General features: G+C 36.9%; 3 protein-coding genes and 1 pseudogene across 3 annotated transcripts; 2 read left to right on the plus strand and 2 right to left on the minus strand.

Moving 5' to 3' along the window:
- Nucleotides 1-9,181: 9,181 nt before the first annotated feature.
- Nucleotides 9,182-9,693, minus strand: LOC114417112 (annotated as a pseudogene).
- Nucleotides 9,694-10,566: 873 nt separating this feature from the next.
- Nucleotides 10,567-11,302, plus strand: LOC114417117 (auxin-induced protein 6B-like). Its single transcript, XM_028382224.1, has one exon. The coding sequence runs from the start codon at nt 10,828-10,830 to the stop codon at nt 11,098-11,100; it is 273 nt and encodes a 90-aa protein (XP_028238025.1). The 5' UTR covers nt 10,567-10,827; the 3' UTR covers nt 11,101-11,302.
- A 7,732-nt stretch (nt 11,303-19,034) lies between these two features.
- LOC114417114 (auxin-induced protein X10A-like) lies at nt 19,035-19,719 on the plus strand. The gene has a single exon (XM_028382222.1). The coding sequence runs from the start codon at nt 19,146-19,148 to the stop codon at nt 19,422-19,424; it is 279 nt and encodes a 92-aa protein (XP_028238023.1). The 5' UTR covers nt 19,035-19,145; the 3' UTR covers nt 19,425-19,719.
- A 931-nt stretch (nt 19,720-20,650) lies between these two features.
- Nucleotides 20,651-21,174, minus strand: LOC114417119 (auxin-induced protein 15A-like). Its single transcript, XM_028382226.1, has one exon. The coding sequence runs from the start codon at nt 21,073-21,075 to the stop codon at nt 20,827-20,829; it is 249 nt and encodes an 82-aa protein (XP_028238027.1). The 5' UTR covers nt 21,076-21,174; the 3' UTR covers nt 20,651-20,826.
- Between the last annotated feature and the right edge of the window lie 2,587 nt (nt 21,175-23,761).

Genomic DNA, 23,761 nt, shown 5'->3' on the forward strand with positions numbered 1-23,761 from the left:
GCCTTGCTAAGCCAAGGTGTAAAGGAGACGTTGAAGGAGTCAAGAAAGAGAGACAAGAAAGCTCTCTTTCTCATTTATCAATCGGTGGATGAAGATACATTTGAGAAGATATCCATCGCAACGACGGCCAAAGAAGCATGGGATAAGCTTCAAACTTGCAACAAAGGAGTTGAGCAGGTAAAAAAGATTCGTCTTCAAACTCTTAGAGGTGACTTTGAGCGTTTGTTTATGGAGGAGTCCCAGTCAATTTATGATTATTTTTCTCGAGTATTGGCCGTAGTCAATCAACTTAAAAGAAATGGTGAAGATGTTGATGAGGTGAAGGTCATGGAAAAAATACTTCAAACTTTAAATCCAAGTTTTGATTTCATTGTTACCAACATTGAAGAAAACAAGGATTTAAAGACCATGACTATTGAGCAACTCATGGGTTCCTTACAAGCATACGAAGAAAAACAAAAGAGAAAAATTAAACAAAAGGAGGCTACGGAGCAACTACTACAACTCAACGTAAAGGAAGCAAACTATGCAAATTACAAGAGCCAAAGAGGACGAGGTCGCGGCCAAGATCGTGGACGTGGACGAGGACATGGAGGAGAAGGAAGAGGTGGTTACAACAACCACTCCAACAAATTCAACAATGGAGAAAGAAGTTGGAATCCACAAGTAACAAGAGGTCGTGGAAGAGGAAATTCATGGTCGAGGTATGACAAATCACAAATCAAGTGCTTCAATTGCAACAAGATTGGTCACTATGCATCCGAGTGTAGATTCTCGAAGAAGGTTGAAGAGAAAGCTAACTTTGTAGAAGAAAAAGGTGGAGAAGAAGAAACTTTGCTACTCGCGGGCCAAAACAAATTTGAAGAGAAAAGAAACAAGTGGTACCTCGACACCGGCGCAAACAACCACATGTGCGGCGATAAAAGCATGTTCGTGGAGATCAATGAAGCGGCAACTGGTGATGTCTCATTTGGAGACGACTCAAAGATACCAGTCAAAGGCAAAGATAAAATTCTCATACGTTTGAAGAATGGGAGTCATCAATTCATATCCAATGTCTACTATGTGCCTAACATGAAGAATAATATTTTGAGCTTGGGACAATTATTAGAGAAAGGCTATGACATCCGTTTGAAAGAACATAGTCTTTTCTTAAGAGATTGTAGACATAACTTGATTGCTAAGGTGCCTATGTCAAAGAATAGAATGTTCCTCTTGAACATTCAAAATGATGTGGCAAAGTGTCTCAAGGCTTGCTATACCGACTCTTCGTGGCTATGGCATCTACGGTTCGGGCACCTCAACTTCGACGGTCTAGAACGTTTAGCGAAGAAGGAGATGGTGAGAGGCTTGCCTAGCATCAACCACCCAGACCAACTTTGCGAAGGATGTCTAATTGGGAAGCAATTTCGTAAAAGTTTTCCAAAGGAATCAACAACAAGAGCAACAAAGCCGCTAGAGCAAATACACACCGATGTTTGTGGACCAATCAAACCCAATTCATTTGGTAAGAATAAGTACTTTCTCCTCTTTATTGATGATTATTCCAGAAAAACCTGGGTTTATTTCTTGAAGGAGAAATCAGAAGTGTTTGAAAACTTTAAGAAGTTCAAAGCCCTCGTGGAGAAAGAAAGTGGTCTTTCCATCAAGGCCATGAGATCTGATCGAGGAGGAGAGTTCACTTCAAATAAGTTCAACAAATATTGTGAAGACCATGGGAGCTAAGACTGCCAAAGAAGCGTGGAACACATTACAAGAGGAGTTTCAAGGAAGTGTTAAGGTACGTGCCGTTAAACTTCAATCTCTAAGAAGAGATTTTGAACTATTGAAGATGAAGGAGTCTGAGACAGTTAAAGATTACTATTCTAAAGTTAAAGAAATAGTTAATCAAATAAGAGATTTTGGGGAAGATATTCTTGACAAGAAAATTGTTGAGAAAATTCTAATTACTATGCCCCAAAAGTTTGACCCAATCGTGACAACGATTGAGGAAACCAAAGATCTGTCCACTCTATCAGAGATAGAACTTGTGGGCTCTCTTGAAGCATATGAGCAAAGACTGTATAGGCATAAAGAAGATACACTTGAAAATGCCTTCCAGTCAAAGTTTAAATTTCAGCCCCAAAACAAAGAAAATGGAGGAAAGAAAAATTATGGAGAAACTTCCAGAAGAAGAGAAGGTTCTAGGAATTTCCTTAAGAACAAAACAGATAAAAATTCTCCATGCAATATATGCAAAAGGCAAGGCCACGCAGAGAAAAATTGTTGGTTCCGTAATATGCCACAATGCAACCATTGCAAGAAGTTCGGGCACGTAGAGAAAAATTGTTGCAACAAAAATAGGCATCAAGCCAATATCGCAGAGGAGCATGATCAAGAACAATCTATGTTCTATGCCACTCAAGACTCAATAAAAGAAAAGGGAGGAAGCTGGTACTTGGATAATGGATAAAGCAATGACATGGCCAAGGATGAGACTATTTTCAAAAGCATTGATGAGTCTGTCAAAGTCAAAGTTTGACTGGGAAATGGAAGTGTGGTTGAATCAAAAGGCAAAGGCACTGTCATGGTGGAGACAGATAAAGGTATGCGACTCATCCATGATGTCTTACTAGTTCCCAGCCTAAAAGAAAATCTTCTAAGCATTGGCCAAATAATGGATTGAGGCTACACACTTCACTTTGAAGGAGGTGTATGCAAAATCTTAGACAACAAAAATAAAAGGTCTGAGATAGCCCAAGTAAAGATGAATAAGAGCAATAAAAGCTTCCCTCTAAATTTAAAATATGCAACAAACATTGCCATGAAGGTACAAGTTGATGATTCATGGCTATGGCATCGAAGATTTGGCCACTTCAACACACATGCCTTGAAGTTGTTACATGAGAAGAACATGATGAGAGATCTTCCAAGCATAAAGGAGAACAATGAAGTGTGTGAAGGATGTCTTCTTGGTAAGCAACACCAATTTCCTTTCTCAGCAAGCGGAGCATGGAGAGAGAAAGATCTATTGGAGCTGATACATACAGACGTCTGTGGACCAATGAGGACGCCATCAGATGAGAACAACAGGTACTTCATACTCTTCATTGATGACTTCTCTAGAATGAAATGGGTATATTTTCTAAAAGAAAAATCAGAAGTCTTTGGAGTATTCAAAAAGTTCAAGGCCCTTCCTGAAAATCGAAGTGGAAAACGGATAAAAGTACTAAGAAGTGATTGCGGCAAAAAGTACACCTCTCGCGAGTTTAAAAGATTTTGTGAGGATGAAGGCATTGAGCGACAACTTATAGTCTCATATTCTCCTCAACAAAATGGAGTGTCCGAGAGAAATAATCGCAGAGTTATGGAAATAGCTAGATCAATTCTCAAGGAGAAGGGACTACCTAACACATTCTGGGCTGAAGCAGTCTACACTGCTGTTTACATACTCAACAGATGTCCAACTAAGTCTGTAAAAGACAAGACTCCAATTGAAGCTTGGAACGGGAAGAAGCCATCAGCAAAGCACTTATGGGTCTTTGGATCTATATGCTACATTCATATTCTAGACGTGAAGAGGCACAAGCTTGAAGACAAGACTATACGAGGTATCTTCCTTGGGTATAGCAATATCTCTAAGGGCTACCGTGTCTACAACTTGCAAACTAAGAAACTCGTCATCAGTCAAGATGTTGAAGTTGATGAGTATGCTTCTTGGAATTGGGATGAAGAAAAAGTGGAGAAGAACGTTCTTATACCCGCTCAACTACCTCAAGAAGAAGCTGAGGAAGAAGACCTAGGTGAACCACCTTCACCTCCACCACAACAACAAGATCAAGAACTATCATCACCAGAGTCTACTCCAAGACGAGTAAGATCTTTGGTGGACATATATGAAACCTGTAACTTGGCCATACTTGAACCTGGAAGCTTTAAAAAAGCGTCAAAGCAAGAAGTATGGGTCAAGACAATGGAAGAAGAGATATAGATGATCGAGAAAAACAACACATGGGAGTTAGTAAATCGTCCCCATGGAAAAGATATCATTGGGGTTAAGTGGGTCTATAAGACAAAGCTCAACCCTGATGGCACCATACAGAAACACAAGGCGAGGCTAGTAGCTAAGGGTTACTCACAGCAACCCGAAATTGACTACAATGAGACATTTGCACTAGTAGCTCATCTTGATACCATAAGAGCTCTAATAGCTCTTGCGTCACAAAAAGGATGGAGTATCCATCAACTAGATGTCAAATTCGCCTTCCTTAATGGCGTACTTGGAGAAGAGATCTATGTGGAGCAGCCATAAGGATTCGTGTCTGAAGGCAAAGAAAGCAAAGTGTTAAGATTAAGAAAAGCACTCTACGGTTTGAAGCAAGCACCTCGAGCATGGTATAGCAGAATTGATCAGTATTTCATGGATCGAGGATTCAGGAGGAGCAAGAGTGAGCCTACACTTTACATCAAGTCTCAAGGTCAGTACACTCTCTTACTCTCTCTATATGTAGATGATCTTATCTACACGAGAAACAATACTAAGATAATGATGGAGTTTAAAGAAGATATGATGAAGACCTTTGAGATGAGCGACCTGGGTTTGATGAGTTAGTTCCTCGGCATAGAGATAAGTCAGAGAAATGAAGGGATATTCATCTCGCAAAAGAAATACACAGAAGGCTTACTTAAGAAATTCAAGATGTATGGTTGCAAACCTGTTGCTACTCCAGTCATAACAAATGAGAAACTACAGAAGAATGATGGAGCACCAGAAGCTGATGCATCCAAATACCGAAGTGTAATTGGAAGCCTCCTATATTTGACAGCTACACAACCTGACATAATGTATGCCATAAGTCTTCTATCAAGATTCATGCAAAGCCCAAGTCAAATACACTTTGGAGCAGGAAAAAGAATTTTGAGGTATCTACAAGGAACAAAAGAGTTCGGTATATGGTATACTACCAAAACCAACTCAAAATTACTTGGCTACACCGGCAATGATTGGGCAGGTTCGACAGATGACATGAAGAGTACCTCTAGCTATGCTTTCTCACTAGGATCGGGAATGTTCTCTTGGTGTTCGGGAATGTTTCTCCCCAACATACACTGCAAGATAGCCCTTTGGAACTTGTACAGATTTTGAAGCTGCTTGGCTAGCGGTGAATGATGCCTGTCAAACAACAGGTAAATGGAAACCCATTCTATTTTGCTTGATTGAAGGAAGAAGAACAATCTCTAATTTGAAAAGAATGATCCAAAATGTCGAAGCTTGAGGAATGCAATGGCTTGTGTTATTTGTGTTAACTGAAGACCGAGAATTGTGTATATATAGTTTGTAAGATTCTTAGGAAACCCAATTCCCAGAGAAAGTGACTGTCAATGGATGGAGGGCATACGCATGAGATATCACACGGTGTTGTCTTCAGTCCAACTATAAAGGATAAGTTGTGAAGACTTGCGAAACCCCACCTTATCAAACATTAAGTGGCCAGCATAAAGCCTCCACATGTAACCAAATCTCGATATGGTTTAACAGATAACACATAGTATCATTGTCAAATTTAAGTTGTTGATATGTATCAGCATGATCAGACTATCAGCTATGCATTAATTGCCATAATTTTGTTGGAGATACAGGGAAACCTTGATAAGGTTGTTAATTACTAAACTGACCTATTGTATTTCAATATGTGTCCATGATCTGAACAAGAAATCCACAACACTTTTTTGTCCTGAAACAGTTTTCGCCACTTGTTGCCACATTTTTCTATAACATGTGCTTCTTTATTTCTCTCTTTAAGCACCACGATTTAATTATATATCTTCGGTTGAATTATTACTCCCTCCCACTCTATCATCACTGCAAAATCATTATCGTTGTCCAAAGGTTCATCATTTTCCTAAACAAGCAGCCATGGAGTTGTTACTACTATGGTATTGCCATGGAATTATAACTACGTACCATGGTATTGCCCCAAATTTCACAGCAATAACAGAACAGATCGCCAACTTTTGGTGGACATAAAATAAGAACTCCGATCCACACAGTTTCAAACTATTCTTCTTGCATGGTATGGTCATATATAGTTTCATTTTATTTGGTAGACCGAAGTTATGGAAAAAGCATTGGTTCCTCCACTTCTCCCTATATAGGGTTAGTGAAAAGGGGCCATACCATTCGTGAATATCATACAATAGAAAGTTTTTGTCACTGTGACACCCTCTACCCCTCAGATATATACTAATAAAGGAATAAAATTCAAATATTAATTAAAAGTATTTTTAAAACATTTTTTTTTCGAAACAAGTCTTTCAAAGGGGAAAAAGGCTCACATTCATTTTCTTCTACATCATATTCAAACTTGTCCAAATAAATAATAAAGTAATCTCGACTCAAACAAGGTCGTCTAAACTTCATACAATTAATATAGAACTTATATCCTAATCTCACATCCTATCAGAGCGTTGTGTTCCCGTATCCTCTAGCATGAGGTTCTTCATAGTCATCCACCTATTCATCTGCTCCCCCGAACACAAGTTCAAGATCATCACAGGATCCAAACACAACAACACACAGGGAGTGAGTTATCACATTCCTAGCTAATAGAGAAACAAGACAATTAAATATACATATTATATAAATGAGATACCACTTGCTTAAACATAGCTCACGTAATTTCACCACTTTGTCATTCAAAATTCACTTTTCAATCATAAATCACATTACACAAGAATCTCACACTCCGATCAAGATATAATAACACATCAACTTCATAATAAACAATTAGCAAGCGTATGCAACAGTTATGTTAAGACTCAATCCTATATGCAATGTGGTACCATGTCAGTGAAAAACCACCCTGGGGCGCTTAGGAGTACATAACAAGACACACCACACAATAGGTTTGTCAGGTCACTCTCACTAAATAAGATCATAGGGAGACCAGTCAGGGTCACGATGTTTTGCCAGAATGCTCTAACCATATGGGATCAGCATAGGCTTAAAGGAGCACTCAAACTCGATGACCCCCAAGGCCTACACTCCGAAGAGTCCGTCAGGGTCTCTCCCTCCTGATTCAGGTCCAACCCTAAAATAATTTTACATGCAGACACTGCTCATGAATTATACAATACCCACGATCTCACACTCATGTTTTAAACACGTTCAACACAATTGCGCTACGATTTAACACTGGTTCCTAAATAGGAAACCTACATTTTCTCTTTAACACTGCGCATCAACGCTTTTTTCTCAAGATAACACTGGTCGGGTTATTGTACAATTCATAGCTTACAACACAAGTAATTTCACATCAAGTGTTAACTACATACTTATCCACAACTAAAACTCATTTACAATTTCACATCTCATGGTATCACAATCCACCATCACATGTTTACACGTATCTCACAAATTAACACATGTTCAACTTTACACTTATACTCAATCTCAATAACAATATTATAATCTCAAAGCAACATGTTATTCCACAATTTATCACATATTCCATTTATAAACGCTGCTCATGAATTACACAATACCACGACCTCACACTCATGTTTCAAACACGTTTAACACATTGCGCTATAATTTAACACTGGTTCTTAACTAGGAACCTACACTTTCTCTTTAACACTGCGCATAAACACTGGTTGGGTTATCGTATAATTCATAGCTCACAATATAATTAATGTAACATCAAGTGTTAAACACATCCACTTATTCACAATCAAATATCATGCCCACACTTTAACATCTCATAACGTCATATCAATCATCTCATAACATTCCTAATGATATTCATAAGGTACAACATACACATGTTCATCAAATTTAACCATAATATTCTCAAACTCCAACACTTAATAATTTTTTGAATCATACTATAATAACTCTACAATATTATTTACCTAAATTATTAATATAAATAAATATATAACTACTTCTATATATATAAACTAGCATACATCATATTGGATCACAAATTTCAAAGTAAGCTTTCAATGCACAAATTCTAAATAATTATATGAACACTTTGATCAATTTCAATTATGATATTAATTTTTAAATTATATAAAAAAAACCTAGAAAGCAAGAAAAGAAAATACAAAATCAATATCTCACTCTAAATTTCTCCTTACTTTATTTCATCAATTCATGTTAATTAGAAAAATGCTCGATTTATAGGGTTCACACTCGACACAACAGCATATCAATTTCACAACAATTGGTTTGTCAAACATATATAATTCACACTTATAATTATAAGGATAGAATAAAAAAATGACGGAAACACCCAAAAACCCATTCCAATTGATACTCTAAGGATCCCTACGCATGTTCTCACTAATCCCCAATTGTGAATAACTCATCCCTTACCTCTAAGCGGACGCACGTGTCTTTCGATAGCGATAGCGGCATCTCTAGCGGTTCCCTAAGATTCCTCCAGTTTTTCCTTCGACTGCTCCAATAAAGTTCCTAAACGTCAGAGAAACGGAGAAAGGATTGAAGCCTCCATTTGGACTATCTTCATGCGATTCCTTTTCCTCCCTCCACGAACATTATCTCAGAAATCCCAACGGTAAAAGCTTGAATTTCGAACAACATATCCAAATTTCACGACAATCCAACAGTTAACAAAATCGGGATCGTAGTTTTACCAAAACAGCTCTGGGTTTCTACGGGAAAGAAAAATGCTATAATGCGAAGGATATTTCTCTCAGCTCAGACATGATATCAAATTTCCCAATGGTGAGATTTCTCGGAATTGTGTTGCGAACATGGTGTTTAAATTTCACGACGATCCAATAGTGAATGAGTCCGAGATCGTAATTTTTCTGAGATGGGTTTAGTGGCCTGTGGGAAAAAGGGAGGGTTTTGGGAGAAGAAAAGAGAAAAAAATGAAATTGATAGGCAGAGAAGGCTAAGGAGTCAGTCTGAAAACTGTCCTAGCATGTTGCTATTTATTCACGACCTATTATTTACTCTATTTATTTATTATTATTATTTTATAAAATAAAAACTCTATTTTATGCTCCATCAAATTAATAATAAAATACTCTTTTTATTTTCTTTCAAACCATTATTTTATTAGTAGAATACATTTTAACTTTTTCTGCCAAATTATTTTAACTATCCTTGGTCGGAGGGAAAATACTTCTGCTATACACTTCCTGGAAATCATTTGTGTACCATTACTGATTTGAAATTTATCAACTTCTAACAGAATATTGATACCTGGCTCATACAGAGAGAAGGGAAGATTGAAACAAATAAACATAAAGTATAGAGATCGAAGCTGCCTGAGTTGCTGAATTCAATGTAATTAATCAAAAGAATAAAATATTATGTTTGTATTTCCTCTCTCTTGAGAAAGGGGGATCTGTACACTTAGAGAAGACGCCTATTATACAAAATGTCTCCTCTAATCTATGTCAGTCTCCTATACTGTGAGATTTCTGCTCAATTCAAGCAAGAAGTTATACGTTGGAAGACATCTTCACTGCAAGGAATTGTGAGGCCACCCATGGGATGATCATATCCAAACTCTTCCTCAGCTTGACTCAACAAGTCCTGAAATGAAGGTTGGTTCAAGTATGATACGGGAATAACAAACCGCTTCAATTTCTCTCCGACATAGACTGCAAGATAGCCTTTAGGTGCGTCCACTGCCTTTGATGCTTTGTGATGCCAGGTAAACGAAAACCCATTGTTGTATTGATGTGAGAAGAGAATGGTTAAAGAGAAGTGTTGAGAATTTTGAATTTCAAACACTTTATGATGTGAATGATTTGTGTTGGTCCTCAATGCCTGCGGCCATGAATATTTATATAGACATAAGGATATGCATGGAAGCATTAGTTGGGCACTTAAATTATTGGTGATGCGGGGACATCAGATAGGAGTCATGGGACCAAATGAGAGACATGGCATATGGGGTGTTGTCTTAGAGGACTTTCTTAAGAATCAACGTAACAAGTGATTGTAGATAACATGTGTCCCACCTTCATTTGATCTTGTATACAGAAGCTTAATCAGCGTGGTGGGGGCCAGAAATTTCATTTATGCAAATTTCATGCAGTACTGCTACTTAGAATTTGACGTACAGAAAAATAATGTGGTTCAGGATGCCTGGTGATATGATCATGCACTCAGTGTTAGTTGTCATCTTATCTACACTGTTTCAGAGCTATCAACCCCGATAGGACAGCTCCATATGCCCCTGTTTTTTGCAAAAGTTGTTTTGACGTGTGTAACACCACCTTATCAAACAATGGCCAACATAAAGCCTCCACTTGTAACCAAATGAGACGTGCCTAAGTGTATCCTCGCATATTTTAGTGCATTAATCGGTATTCCACACTTTTGCAGGCATGCTTTGGACATGTTTTCTTCATGTTATGCAGGAGTACAACTGGAAGGTATTTTCTGACTGATGATTTATAAGGCAACACACATAGATAGCGAGAGATCATAGGCCATTATATTTCTGAGGTTTGACATTATACATCTGTTTTATTTCAAGCGGATTCACACCAGAAAATTAGATATTATTATCTTAACTACTATAACATGCAACGTTAATTCTGGATAAAGTCCTCCAAGGCAACACCATATGCCCCTGTCTCCTGTCGGTCCCATCACTTATCTCATTGCCTTCCCCCCACAATAATTCATGTAGCCAACTGTTTGTTACAAATTCTTTCATCTATATATATTCATGGTTGCAAGGTTTTACCACAACAAAAATCGTTCACATCCTAAAGGATTCACAGTTCAAAAATTTCGTCTTCAATTTACAAGTGGTTTTGGACACTCTTTCCCTAATTTCAACACATACAACAATGGGTTTTCGTTTGCCTGGTATCAGAAAGGCATCAGTTTCTGCAATCCAAGCATCTTCGAAAGCCGTGGATGTGGAAAAGGGCTACCTTGCAGTCTATGTCGGAGAGAAAATGAGGCGGTTTGTGATCCCCATATCTTACTTGAACAAACCCTCATTCCAGGACTTGTTAAGTCAGGCTGAGGAAGAGTTTGGATATCATCATCCCAACCGTGGCCTCACAATTCCTTGCAGTGAAGATGTCTTCCAACATATAACTTCTTTCTTGAATTAATAAATGTCAATCTAGGAGGCTGCATAGATTAGCAAAGACATTTTGTACGATAGGCGTCTTCTCAACTTGTAAAGATCTCCCTTTTTTGAGAAAGAGGGAAAACAAAGATTATAGAATGACAAAAGTCAGTATTTCATTATTTGTTTTGGTGTAATGACAATGAACTCAACTACTCAAAGCAACTCCTCTGTGTTTTCTGTTATCTTTTTACAATGTTCACTTTACCCTGTATGATCAAGGTTGGTTTCTGTAAAAAAAAAATACTTTAATTTGTTCCGATAAATTTTACAATGGAAATATAACACATGATTCCTAGCAAGGGTAGGGCAAAAATATTTTAGGACCATGAGAAAGATAAATTAATTTGGGAAAAGTAAAAATATATTTCATTAAAATTTTGGTGCAAAGGCAGGTGTAAAATAACAATGGGCTTAACATCCACCCACATGTTTGGTGAGAACATTTCTTATTTTAAGTAGTAATCACATTGAAAGTTAGTAAACAGTCACATAACCCCTCAAAACATCGTGTGTTCATGCTTTGATCACGACACTTTAAATTTGATATGACGCTTTAAAGTGCAAGGCCAAGAGGTGATGTTTGGATTAGGGTGGGAATGAAGAGATAAGAGAAAATTGTGTATTCTTCACACGGAATTCATGTCTTTTACACTCTACTTGAGTTTTACAATTATCTTCTATTTTCCTCCTCTAAATCAAACACATCCGAAGTATCTTAGAAGTGTAAACAAGACTGTTAAACGAATTGTAAAAAAAATTGATCATTTTGAATTGAGAATACATCTGATAATTCAGAGATAATTTGTTACTACTTATTTGCTCCATACTTGGAACCCTAGGTTCTTATCAAAGAATGGGAATTTTTGTGGTGAATCCTCTTCAACCTATCAATCCTTTTGGGATTGTGGTTTTGTTCTTCCATTCTCCTCTTGATACGGTGAGATTATATGACCAAGATTTGTAGCTCCCATATTCTTAAAGTATTGACCGATAGATTATTATATTGATTGACCATTGCAACTACTAAATCTACTGATTCCTTAACCGATATATCAACACTTTAATTTCATTCGAAATTCTATCATGCTTTAATGAAAATCGTTATAGGTGTTATATCAAAAGGCCAACTGGTATAAATTATTTGGAACCACGGGCCACGATAAGTCGAAGAGAAACAATGAGCTGAGTTGAGATGGTACTTCAATTTATACAGCTCACAGTTTAAAATGTACTGTTGGACATTTTAGTGTAACTGATCTCTTTATTATGTTAAAATAAGAGTGCACGCTTGTTTTAATGTAATAACGAGATGTTCGGTTTAGGCAAATTTTGGAAGTTACATGGAAGTTACTAAAACTTCCATCAACGGTTGGAAGTTACATGGAAGTTACTAAAACTTCCATCAACGGCAATTTTTAAAAATAAATAACTTCCATCAACCGCCAAAAACTACCTTTTCTTTGATCATAAATAATCATTCTGGTTCAGAAAGCATAACGGGTGACAAAACATACAAGACCAAAACAAAACTCTTGAATTATAATCTTCTGATTTTATCCGATTAAACAATTTTGGTTGAACCCCAAAATTTGATTCAATTTGAAAGTGTTATACACGACTTCAGATTTATCCAGTATCATCTCGATTTTCAAATTAACCAACAAAAGATTGAATCAAATCTTTCGAGATGACGAACGATAGTTCGAAGATGACAAGCAAGTTTGCGAAGTTGGACAAGTTTGAAGGGCAGGATTTCAGAAGATGGCAGAAGAAGATGCACTTTCTCTTGACAACATTGAATGTGGTGTATGTGCTGAGTACACCGATGCCTGTGTTTATGGAAGACGAAACTCTGGATCAAACAAGGAAGCGTTCGAAATGGGAGAACGACGATTACATTTGTCGTGGACACATTCTGAACGGTATGTCGGACTCTCTCTTTGATATTTATCAAAATGTTGAGTCTGCTAAGGAATTATGGGACTCTCTTTAATCCAAGTATATGGCAGAAGATGCTTCAAGTAACAAATTCTTAGTTAGTAATTTCTTTAATTACAAAATGATTGATTCAAGGCCTGTTATGGAACAATATAATGAACTGCTGCGGATTTTGGGTCAGTTTACTCAACATGATTTGAAAATGGATGAATCCATTGCAGTTTCATCTATAATTGATAAACTGCCTTCTTCTTGGAAAGACTTCAAGCATACCTTGAAACATAAGAAGGAAGAGTTGACTCTGGTTCAACTCGGTAGTCATTTCATGATTGAGGAGTCGCTGAGGGCTCAGGAAATTGACAAAGTCAATGATAAAAACGTAGCAGGTTCCTCTTCCGTTAATATGGTAGAGGAAAGTGGAACAGTTAAGCAAAATTAAAATGCTAAAGGTAACAAACGAAAATTTCAAGGAAATAAGAACAAAGATCCAAACAAACAGACAAAATTGTCATGTTGGAAGTGTAGGAAACCTGGTCATTTAAAGAGGGATTGCCGGGTGTTCAAAGGAAAGAACAAGGTGGTCCAAGTGGGTCTAATGATCCTGAAAAGCAACAAGGATGATGACGTTGCTTGGTGGTTTGATTCGGGAGCAACAAGTCATGTGTGCAAAGATTGTCGTTGGTTTAAGGAATTTAGACCAATCGATGATGGCTCTATTGTGAAGATGGGCAATGTTGCAACTGAACCAATCCTAGGATTAGGTTGTGTGAATTTAGTTTTTACTTCCGGAAAAAGTTTGTATTTGGATAATGTCTTATTTGTACCTGGTATTCGTAAGAACTTATTGTCTGGTATGGTTTTAAATAATTGTGATTTCAAGCAAGTACTTGAAAGTGACAAGTACATCTTGTCAAGACATGGTTCGTTTGTTGGATTTGGTTATCGTTGTAATGGAATGTTTAAATTAAACATTGATGTTCCTTTTGTTCATGAATCTGTTTGTATGGCCTCGTTTAGTTCTATAACTAATATGACAAAATCAGAAATTTGGCATGCTAGATTAGGACATGTTCATTACAAAAGATTAAAAGATATGTCAAAAACAAGTATGATTCCTCCTTTTGATATGAACATTGGAAAATGCAAAACTTGCATGTTGACCAAGATCACTAGGAAACCTTTTAAGGATGTTAAAAGCGAGACTAAAGTCTTAGACCTTATTCATAGTGATTTGTGTGATTTGCATGTTACTCCATCATTAGGTCATAAAAAATATCATGTTACTTTTATTGATGATGCATCAAGGTATTGTTATGTATATTTATTAAATACAAAAGATGAAGCTCTTGATAAATTTAAAATTTATAAGAAAGAGGTAGAACTTCATCAAAATGGGCTAATCAAAACTCTTCGTACGGATAGGGGAGGTGAGTATTATGATCCGGTTTATTTTCAATCTACTGGAATAATACATCAAACTACAGCTCCCTATACACCACAACAGAATGGTGTAGCCGAAAGGAAGAATAGAACCTTGAAAGAAATGGTGAATTCCATGTTATCCTATTCGGGTTTAAGTGAAGGATTTTGGGGTGAGGCTATGTTGACAGCCTGTTACTTGTTGAACCGAATTCCTAACAAAAGGAATAAGGTTACCCCATATGAACTTTGGCACAAAAAGACACCAAATTTGAGTTATCTCAAAATTTGGGGATGTAGGGCTGTAGTCAGGCTTACAGAACCTAAAAGGAAAACCATAGGTGAAAGAGGTATAGATTGCATATTTATTGGATATGCTGAACATTCTAAAGCATATAGATTCTATGTGCTAGAATCTAATGATTCTGTTGCTGTGAACTCGATTATAGAGTCACGGGATGCTATCTTTGATGAACAAAGATTTACATCTATACCTAGGCCAAAGGACATGATTTCCATGTCGAAAGTCTCAGTTAATATTGAGGATATACCTTCAACTAGTACTGAAACTAGAAAGAGTACGAGAGTAAGAAAGGCTAAGTCATTTGGTGATGACTTTCAACTCTATTTGGTTGAAGGGTCAAGGAATGATATTGAATTTCAATATCAATATTGCCTTAATGTTGAGGAAGACCCAAAGACTTTTAGTGAATCAATGGCTTCAAGGGATGTTGTATTCTGGAAAGAAGCAATCCAAAGTGAGATGGATTCCATCATGCAAAATAATACCTGGAAATTGGTTGACTTACCTCCTGGATGTAAGCCATTAGGATGTAAGATGATCTTTAGGAGAAAGATGAAAGTGGATGGTACTGTTGACAAGTACAAAGCCAGATTGGTTATCCAAGGCTTTAGGCAAAAGGAGGGTATTGATTTTTTCGATACATATGCTCCTGTTGCTAGGATATCCACTATTAGACTGTTGTTAGCACTTGCTGCTATCCACAATCTGGTGATTCACCAAATGGATGTGAAAACTGCATTCTTAAATGGTGAATTGGATGAAGAGATATACATGAAACAACCTGAAGGGTTTGTTATGCCAGGAAATGAAAATAAGGTGTGTAAACTGATGAAATCTCTTTATGGCTTGAAACAAGCGCCTAAACAATGGCATAAAAAATTTGATGAGGTTGTGTTGTCTAGTGGTTTTGTTCTAAACCAAGCAGATAAATGTCTATACAGCAAGTTTGATACTCATGGCAAAGGAGTTATCATTTGTCTGTATGTAGACGACATGTTGATCTTTGGTACCGACCAAGATCAAGTTGATGAAACTAAGGCATTTTTGTCTTCTAAGTTTGATATGAAAGATATGGGGGAGGCGGATGTGATCTTAGGAATAAAGATCAAACGTGGAAACAATGGCATTTCCATCTCTCAATCACATTATATTGAGAAGATATTGGAGAAATTTAATTTTAAAGATTGTTCTCTGGTAAGTACTTCCATTGATCCTAACCTGAAGCTATTACCTAATAAAGGTGTAGCAGTGTCTCAACTTGAATACTCAAGGGCGATAGGATCACTCATGTATGCAATGATTAGTACTAGGCCTGATATAGCTTATGCTGTTGCTAAACTTAGTAGGTTTACAAGTAATCCCAGTTCTCATCATTGGCAAGCTATGAATAGAGTATTCAAGTACTTAAAGGGAACCATTGACTATGGTTTGACATATACTGGATTTCCTTCGGTTATTGAAGGTTACTCTGATGCAAGTTGGATAACCAATATGGAAGATTATTCATCCACAAGTGGTTGGGTATTCCTCCTTGGAGGAGGTGCTATCTCTTGGGCATCCAAGAAACAGACCTACATTACAAATTCAACAATGGAATCTGAATTTGTAGCTTTAGCAGCAGCTGGTAAAGAAGCTGAGTGGCTAAGAAATCTGATCTATGAGATTCCATTGTGGCCCAAACCTATACCTCCCATGTCTATCAGGTGCGATAGTCAGGCTACTTTGGCTAAGGCATATAGTCAAGTGTATAATGGGAAGTCTAGACACTTGGGTGTTAGACACAACATGGTTCGGGAGTTAATCATGCATGGTGTGATATCAGTGGAGTTTGTGAGAACTCAGCATAATTTGGCCGATCATTTAACCAAAGGGTTAAGTAGAGATCTCGTGAAAAGGTCGGCTGTGGGATTAGGATTAAAGTCCATCTGAAATCTCTTATGTTAAGATACCCAATTCCCATCTAATATGACATTAGGTGCTGAATTCAATGTGGAAAGCTTAACATGTAGAGATTGGAACACATCATCGAAAGTATCCCAAAAGGTATGTGTTCGGTTCTGTAAGTTAAGGAGGTTGGAGTATAACTCCTCAATGGTTCTTTTGAAAAATTGCATTTGCAGGTGCAAGAAAGAAAATGACTACTTATATAAGCATGAAGTTTAGCTGCTTCAAGAAGCTGGGACTTGGCTTTGATATGCTTATGAAGGATAGGGACACAGGCTAGTAAACTAGTGTCGAGCAAGAGTAATGTTATAAACTATTGTGCAGATTATCTTCATGTATTCATTATGAATAGAAAGGGTTCAATCCTTAGTGACACCCTGATATTCGAATATTTGAAACGTGTAATTTGCTAAGATGAAATTCAATCGTCACGATATTTCATCTATGCAGTAGTTTGTGGTATGTTATGACTTTGGTGATTTGATCGGTAATTACACTAAAATGGGGGAGGTTTGTTGGACATTTTAGTGTAATTGATCTCTTTATTATGTTAAAATAAGAGTGCACGCTTGTTTTAATGTAATAACGAGATGTTCGGTTTAGGCAAATTTTGGAAGTTACTAAAACTTCCATCAACGGTTGGAAGTTACTAAAACTTCCATCAATGGCAATTTTTAAAAATAAATAACTTCCATCAACCGCCAAAAACCACATTTTCTTTGATCATAAATAATCATTCTGGTTCAGAAAGCATAACGGGTGACAAAACATACAAGACCAAAACAAAACTCTTGAATTATAATCTTCTGATTTTATCCGATTGAACAATTTTTGTTGAACCCCGAAATTTGATTCAATCTGAAAGTGTTATACACGACTTCAGATTTATCCAGTATCATCTCGATTTTCAAATTAATCAACATATACCATATATATACATGCCTCATGTGTCAGTATTATTTGATATATAATTGATATATCTCAATAAAAAGGTGTACGATTGGGGTCTTGAATTTTAATATTATGTGTTATTATAGAAAGTAAAAATCATTTAATCCCAACCCGAATTATTAAATTCATGTTCCTAGCTCTTAGTTCCTACCAAAATACTATTATAGCTTTTCCTTGCTGTGAAGCATGTGGGCTGTTATATATATAACAGTCGTGATTTCTTTTTTCAGCATGAGAAACCTCTTAATAGTGCCTATATATCGTTCTAATAGCTAGCAGAAGGAAGTGAACATTAATGCAACTGATAAAAAGAAATGCATAGCAATTGGATTTGTTGTCATTACTCAAAAATTGGTAATCTTTACAAGTTGAGAAGATGCCTATTGTGTAAAATGTCTACTAATCTATGTGAGTCTCCCACAGTGAGATTTGTGGTCTCAATTCAAGTGAGAAGTTATATGTTGGAAAACATCTTCACTGCAAGGAATTGTGAGGCCACCCAAGGGATGATCATATCCAAACTCTTCCTCAGCGTGATACAAAAGATCTTGGAATGAAGGCTGATTCAAGTATGATACGGGAACCACAAACCGCTTTTGTTTCTCCCCAACATACACTGCAAGATAGCCCTTTGGAACTTGTACAGATTTTGAAGCTGCTTGGCTGGCCGTGAATGATGCCCGTCGAACAGCAGGTAAACGAAAACCCATTCTATTTTGCTTGATTGAAGGAAGTAGAACAATCTCTAATTTGAAAAGAATGATCCAAAATGTCGAAGCTTGAGGAATGCAATGGCTTGTGTTATTTGTGCTGACTGAAGACCAAGAATTGTGTATATATATAGTTTGTAAGATTCTGTGGAAACCCAATTCCCAGAGAAAGTGACTGTCAATGGATGGAGGGCATACGCATGAGATATCACATGGTGTTGTCTTCGGTCCAACTATGAAGGATAAGTTGTGAAGACTTGCGTAACCCCACCTTATCATACATTAGTTGGCCAGCATAAAGCCTCCACATGTAACCAAATGAGACGTGCCTCAGTGAAACGTAACGTCTATTCAAGCATTATTTGGTATTCCATATTTTTGTAAACATGCTCTGGGCATGTTCTGGAAGGTAATTTCTGGCTGATGAATTATAAGGCAGCGGATAGCGAGAGGTCATATATCATTTTAATTATTTCTGATGCCTGACATCTATTTTATTTCACGCGAGAAAGTCCTCCAAGGCAGGCCATATGCCCTTGTCTCCCTGTCTCTCCCATCCAATCAGTCTTGTCTTATAGTCCTCCCACCTCAGTGATTCATGCAGCCAACGATTCCTCTCCAATTATTTCTTCTATATATGTTCATGGATGCAAGCATTTAGGACAACAGAAGTGATTCACATCCTAAAGCATTTGAAGTTCAAAAACTTGCATCTTATTCACAATATTCTCTTCCCAAGTCTCAACTCATACAACAACAATGGGTTTTCGCTTACCTGGCATCAGGAAGACATCAATTGCTGCAAACCAAGCATCTTCCAAATCTGTGGAGGTGCCAAAGGGCTACCTTGTAGTCTATGTTGGAGACAAAACGAAGCGGTTTGTTATCCCCGTATCATACTTGAACCAACCATCCTTTCAAGATTTGTTGAATCAAGCTGAGGAAGAATTCGGGTATGACCATCCAATGGGCGGTCTCACAATACCATGCAAGGAGGATGAGTTCCTAACCGTCACCTCTCACTTGAATGACCTGTAAATCATGCTAATGGATACACGGATAGATTAGATGAGGCAAATTTGTACAGAAGAGGCATTTTCTTTTATTGTTAGGGATTTCTATTTTCTACAGAAGTTGAAACCTGTTTCCCGAATGAGAATTAATGCAGCACAGGACACGTATTGTTTAATCACTTTTTGCCTTTGCCAAATCTTGATATGGTTTAACAGATAACACACAGTATCATTGTCAAATTTAAGTTATTGATATGTATCAGCATGATCAGACTATCGGCTTATAAATATTAGGCATTAATTGCCGTAATTCTGTTGGAGATACAGGGCAACCTTGATAAGGTTGTTAATTACTAAACTGACCTATTGTATTTCAATATTTGTCCATGATCTGAACAAGAAATCCACAACACGTTTTTGTCCTGAAACAGTTTTCGCCACTTGTTGCCACATTCTTCTATAACATGTGCTTCTTTTAGTTTCCTCTTTAAGCACCACAATGTAATTATATATCTTCGGTTGAATTATTACTCCCTCCCACTCTATCATCACTGCAAAATCATTATCGTTGTCCAAAGGTTCATCAACTCTTTCATTATCCTAAACAAGCAGCCATGGAGTTGTTACTACTATGGTATTGCCATGGAATTATTACTACGTACCATGGTATTGCCCCAAATATCACAGAAATAACAGAACAGATCGCCAACTTTTGGTGGACATAAAATAAGAACTCCGATCCACACAGTTTCGAACTATTCTTCTTGCATGGTATGGTCATATATAGTTTCATTTTATCTGGTAGACCGAAGTTATGGAAAAAGCATTGGTTCCTCCACTTCTCCCTATATAGGGTTAGTGAAAATGGGCCATACCGTTCGTGAATATCATACAAGAGAAAGTTTTTTTGTCACGAGAGTCGGCCATGTCTATTCAAGGAAGAAAATAAACCTCGGTGTTACGTCCAATTGTATTTTGCACCTGCTTCGGCAGGGAAGGTACGTCGTGTGCTTCGGACCTTGCAGCTCAAAATTTTAATTTGATAAAAATAATTATTATTAGAATACATTTTAACTTTTTCTGCCAAATTATTTTAACTATCCATGGTCCGAGGGAAAATACTTCTGCCATACACTTCCTGGAAATCATTTGTGTACCATTACTGATTTGAAATTTATCAATTTCTAACAGAATATTGATACCTGGCTCATACAGAGAGAAGGGAAGATTGAAACAAATAAACATAAAGTATAGAGATCGAAGCTGCTGGAGTTGCTGAATTCATTGCAATTAATCAATAGAATAACATATTATGTTTGTATTTCCTCTCTCTTGAGAAAGGGGGATCTGTACACTTAGAGAAGACGCCTATTATACAAAATGTCTCCTCTAATCTATGTCAGTCTCCTATACTGTGAGATTTCTGCTCAATTCAAGCAAGAAGTTATACGTTGGAAGACATCTTCACTGCAAGGAATTGTGAGGCCACCCATGGGATGATCATATCCAAACTCTTCCTCAGCTTGACTCAACAAGTTCTGGAATGAAGGTTGGTTCAAGTATGATACGGGAATCACAAACCGCTTCAATTTCTCTCCGACATAGACTGCAAGATAGCCTTTTGGTGCGTCCGCCGCTTTTGATGCCTTTCTGATGCCAGGTAAACGAAAACCCATTGTTGTATTGATCTGAGAAGAGATTGGTTAAAGAGAAGTGTTGAGAATTTTGAATTTCAAACACTTTATGATGTGAATGATTTGTGTTGGTCCTCAATGCTTGCGGCCATGAATATTTATATAGATATAAGGATATGCATGGAAGCATTAGTTGGGCACTTAAATTATTGGTGATGCAGGGACATCAGATAGGAGTCATGGGACCAAATGAGAGACATGGCATATGGGGTGTTGTCTTAGAGGACTTTCTTAAGAATCAACGTAACAAGTGATTGTAGATAACATGAGTCCCACCTTCATTTGATCTTGTTGACAGAAGCTTATTCAGCGTGGTGGGGGCCAGAAATTTCATTTATGCAAATTTCATGCAGTACTGCTACTTAGAATTTGACGTACAGCAAAATAATGTGGTTCAGGATGCCTGGTGATATGATCATGCACTCAGTGTTAGTTGTCATCTTATCTACACTGTTTCAGAGCTATCAACCCCGATAGGACAGCTCCATATGCCCCTGTTTTTTGCAAAAGTTGTTTTGACGTGTGTAACACCACCTTATCAAACAATGGCCAACATAAAGCCTCCACTTGTAACCAAATGAGACGTGCCTAAGTGTATCCTCACATTTTTTAGTGCATTATTCGGTATTCCATACTTTTGCAGGCATGCTTTGGACATGTTTTCTTCATGTTATGCTGGAGTACAACTGGAAGGTATTATCTGACTGATGAATTATAAGGCAACACACATAGATTGCGAGAGGTCATAGACCATTATATTTCTGAGGTTTGACATTATACATCTGTTTTATTTCAAGCGGATTCACACCAGAAAATTAGATATTATTATCTTAACTACTATAACATGCAACGTTAATTCTTGATAAAGTCCTCCAAGGCAACACCATATGCCCCTGTCTCCTGTCGGTCCCATCACTTATCTCATTGCCTTCCCCCCACAATAATTCATGTAGCCAACTGTTTGTTACAAATTCTTTCATCTATAAATATTCATGGTTGCAAGGTTTTAGCACAACAAAAATCATTGACATCCTAAAGCATTCGTAGTTCAAAAATTTCATCTTCAATTTACAAGTCTTTTTGGACACTCTGTCCCTAATTTCAACACATACAACTATGGGTTTTCGTTTGCCTGGTATCAGAAAGGCATCATTTTCTGCAAACCAAGCATCTTCGAAAGCCGTGGATGTGGAAAAGGGCTACCTTGCAGTCTATGTCGGAGAGAAAATGAGGCGGTTTGTGATCCCCGTATCTTACTTGAACAAACCCTCATTCCAGGACTTGTTAAGTCAGGCTGAGGAAGAGTTTGGATATCATCATCCCAACGGTGGCCTCACAATTCCTTGCAGTGAAAATGTCTTCCAACATATAACTTCTTTATTGAATTAATAAATGTCAATTTTGGAGGCTGCATAGATTAGCGAAGACATTTTGTACAATAGGCGTCTTCTCAACTTGTAAAGAGGGAAAAGAAAGATTATAGAATGACAAAAGTCAGTATATCATTATTTTTTTTGGTGTAATGACAATGAATTCAACTACGCAAAGCAACTCCTCTGTGTTTTCTGTTATTTTTTTACAATGTTCACTTCACCCTGTATGATCAAGGTTAGTTTCTGTAAAAATTAAAAAAATATACTTTAATTTGTTCCGATAAATTTTACAACGGAAATATAACAATGGGCTTAACATATATTTCATTAAATAATTTTACCTAGGACCATATATGACAAAGATAAATTTACCTAGGACCATATATGACAAAGATAAATTAATTTGGGAAAAGTCAAAATATATTTCATTAAAGTTTTGGTGCCAAGACAGGTGTAAAATAACAATGGGCTTAACATCGAGGGTTACAATTATGACGGACAAACAATAATATCATAATTATAGCATCCCAAAATACTTTATGCAGCTTGACTTTGAAATCGGTGATCCAAATTCTCAATTTAAATTTAACAAACAGAAATAAGTTGGAAAGGGAAAAATTATTGGCCATGCATAATAGACTGCTGTTTACTATTCATTAAAATTGAATGGATTAGAGTTCCTATTTTGGGGCAATATCACAGTACTGACAATCCATGCTTTCCTGCCCAAGTAACAACTAATAATCAATCTTGTTTAGGAAAATAGAAGAATCAATGACCCTTGGAAAATGATAATGCTTTTGGGGTGATGATAGAACGGAAGGGAGTACTAAATTAACTCAAGATACACAATTACTTTGTGTTGCTTAAACCAGGAACTGAATGAGCCACATATTAAATAGAAAATAAAGCAACAGGCTAGCGGCAAAAACTGTTTCAGGAAAACTAATGCGTTGTGCGTTCCTTGTTCAGATCATGGACATATATTGAAAAATAAGCAAGGGAAGCATTAATTAACAACCCTTATCCAGGTTGGTCAATATCTCCAACATGATTACTGTGCTTAATTCCCAATATTAATTAGCTGATAGCCTGATGCTGACATATATCAAGTTAAATATGATAATGTTACGGTTCAATATATAATTGAGATTTGGAAAAAGAAAAAAGTGCTTAAAGAATGTCTTTTGTTGCATTCTCATTCAGGCAACAGGTTTTAAATTCTGTACAAAAAAGAAAATGCCATCTGTACAAATTTGCCTCATCTAATCTATCTCAGTCTCCGTTAGCATGAA

The sequence above is a fragment of the Glycine soja genome, chromosome 6, assembly GCF_004193775.1.
Source record: "Glycine soja cultivar W05 chromosome 6, ASM419377v2, whole genome shotgun sequence".
Lineage (NCBI taxonomy): Eukaryota > Viridiplantae > Streptophyta > Magnoliopsida > Fabales > Fabaceae > Glycine > Glycine soja.

Bases quoted from the DNA above. Each gene is read 5' to 3' on its own strand.
- LOC114417117 (XM_028382224.1), top strand. From the start codon at position 10,828: ATGGGTTTTCGTTTGCCTGGTATCAGAAAGGCATCAGTTTCTGCAATC.
- LOC114417119 (XM_028382226.1), bottom strand. From the start codon at position 21,075: ATGGGTTTTCGTTTACCTGGCATCAGAAAGGCATCAAAAGCGGCGGAC.
- LOC114417114 (XM_028382222.1), top strand. From the start codon at position 19,146: ATGGGTTTTCGCTTACCTGGCATCAGGAAGACATCAATTGCTGCAAAC.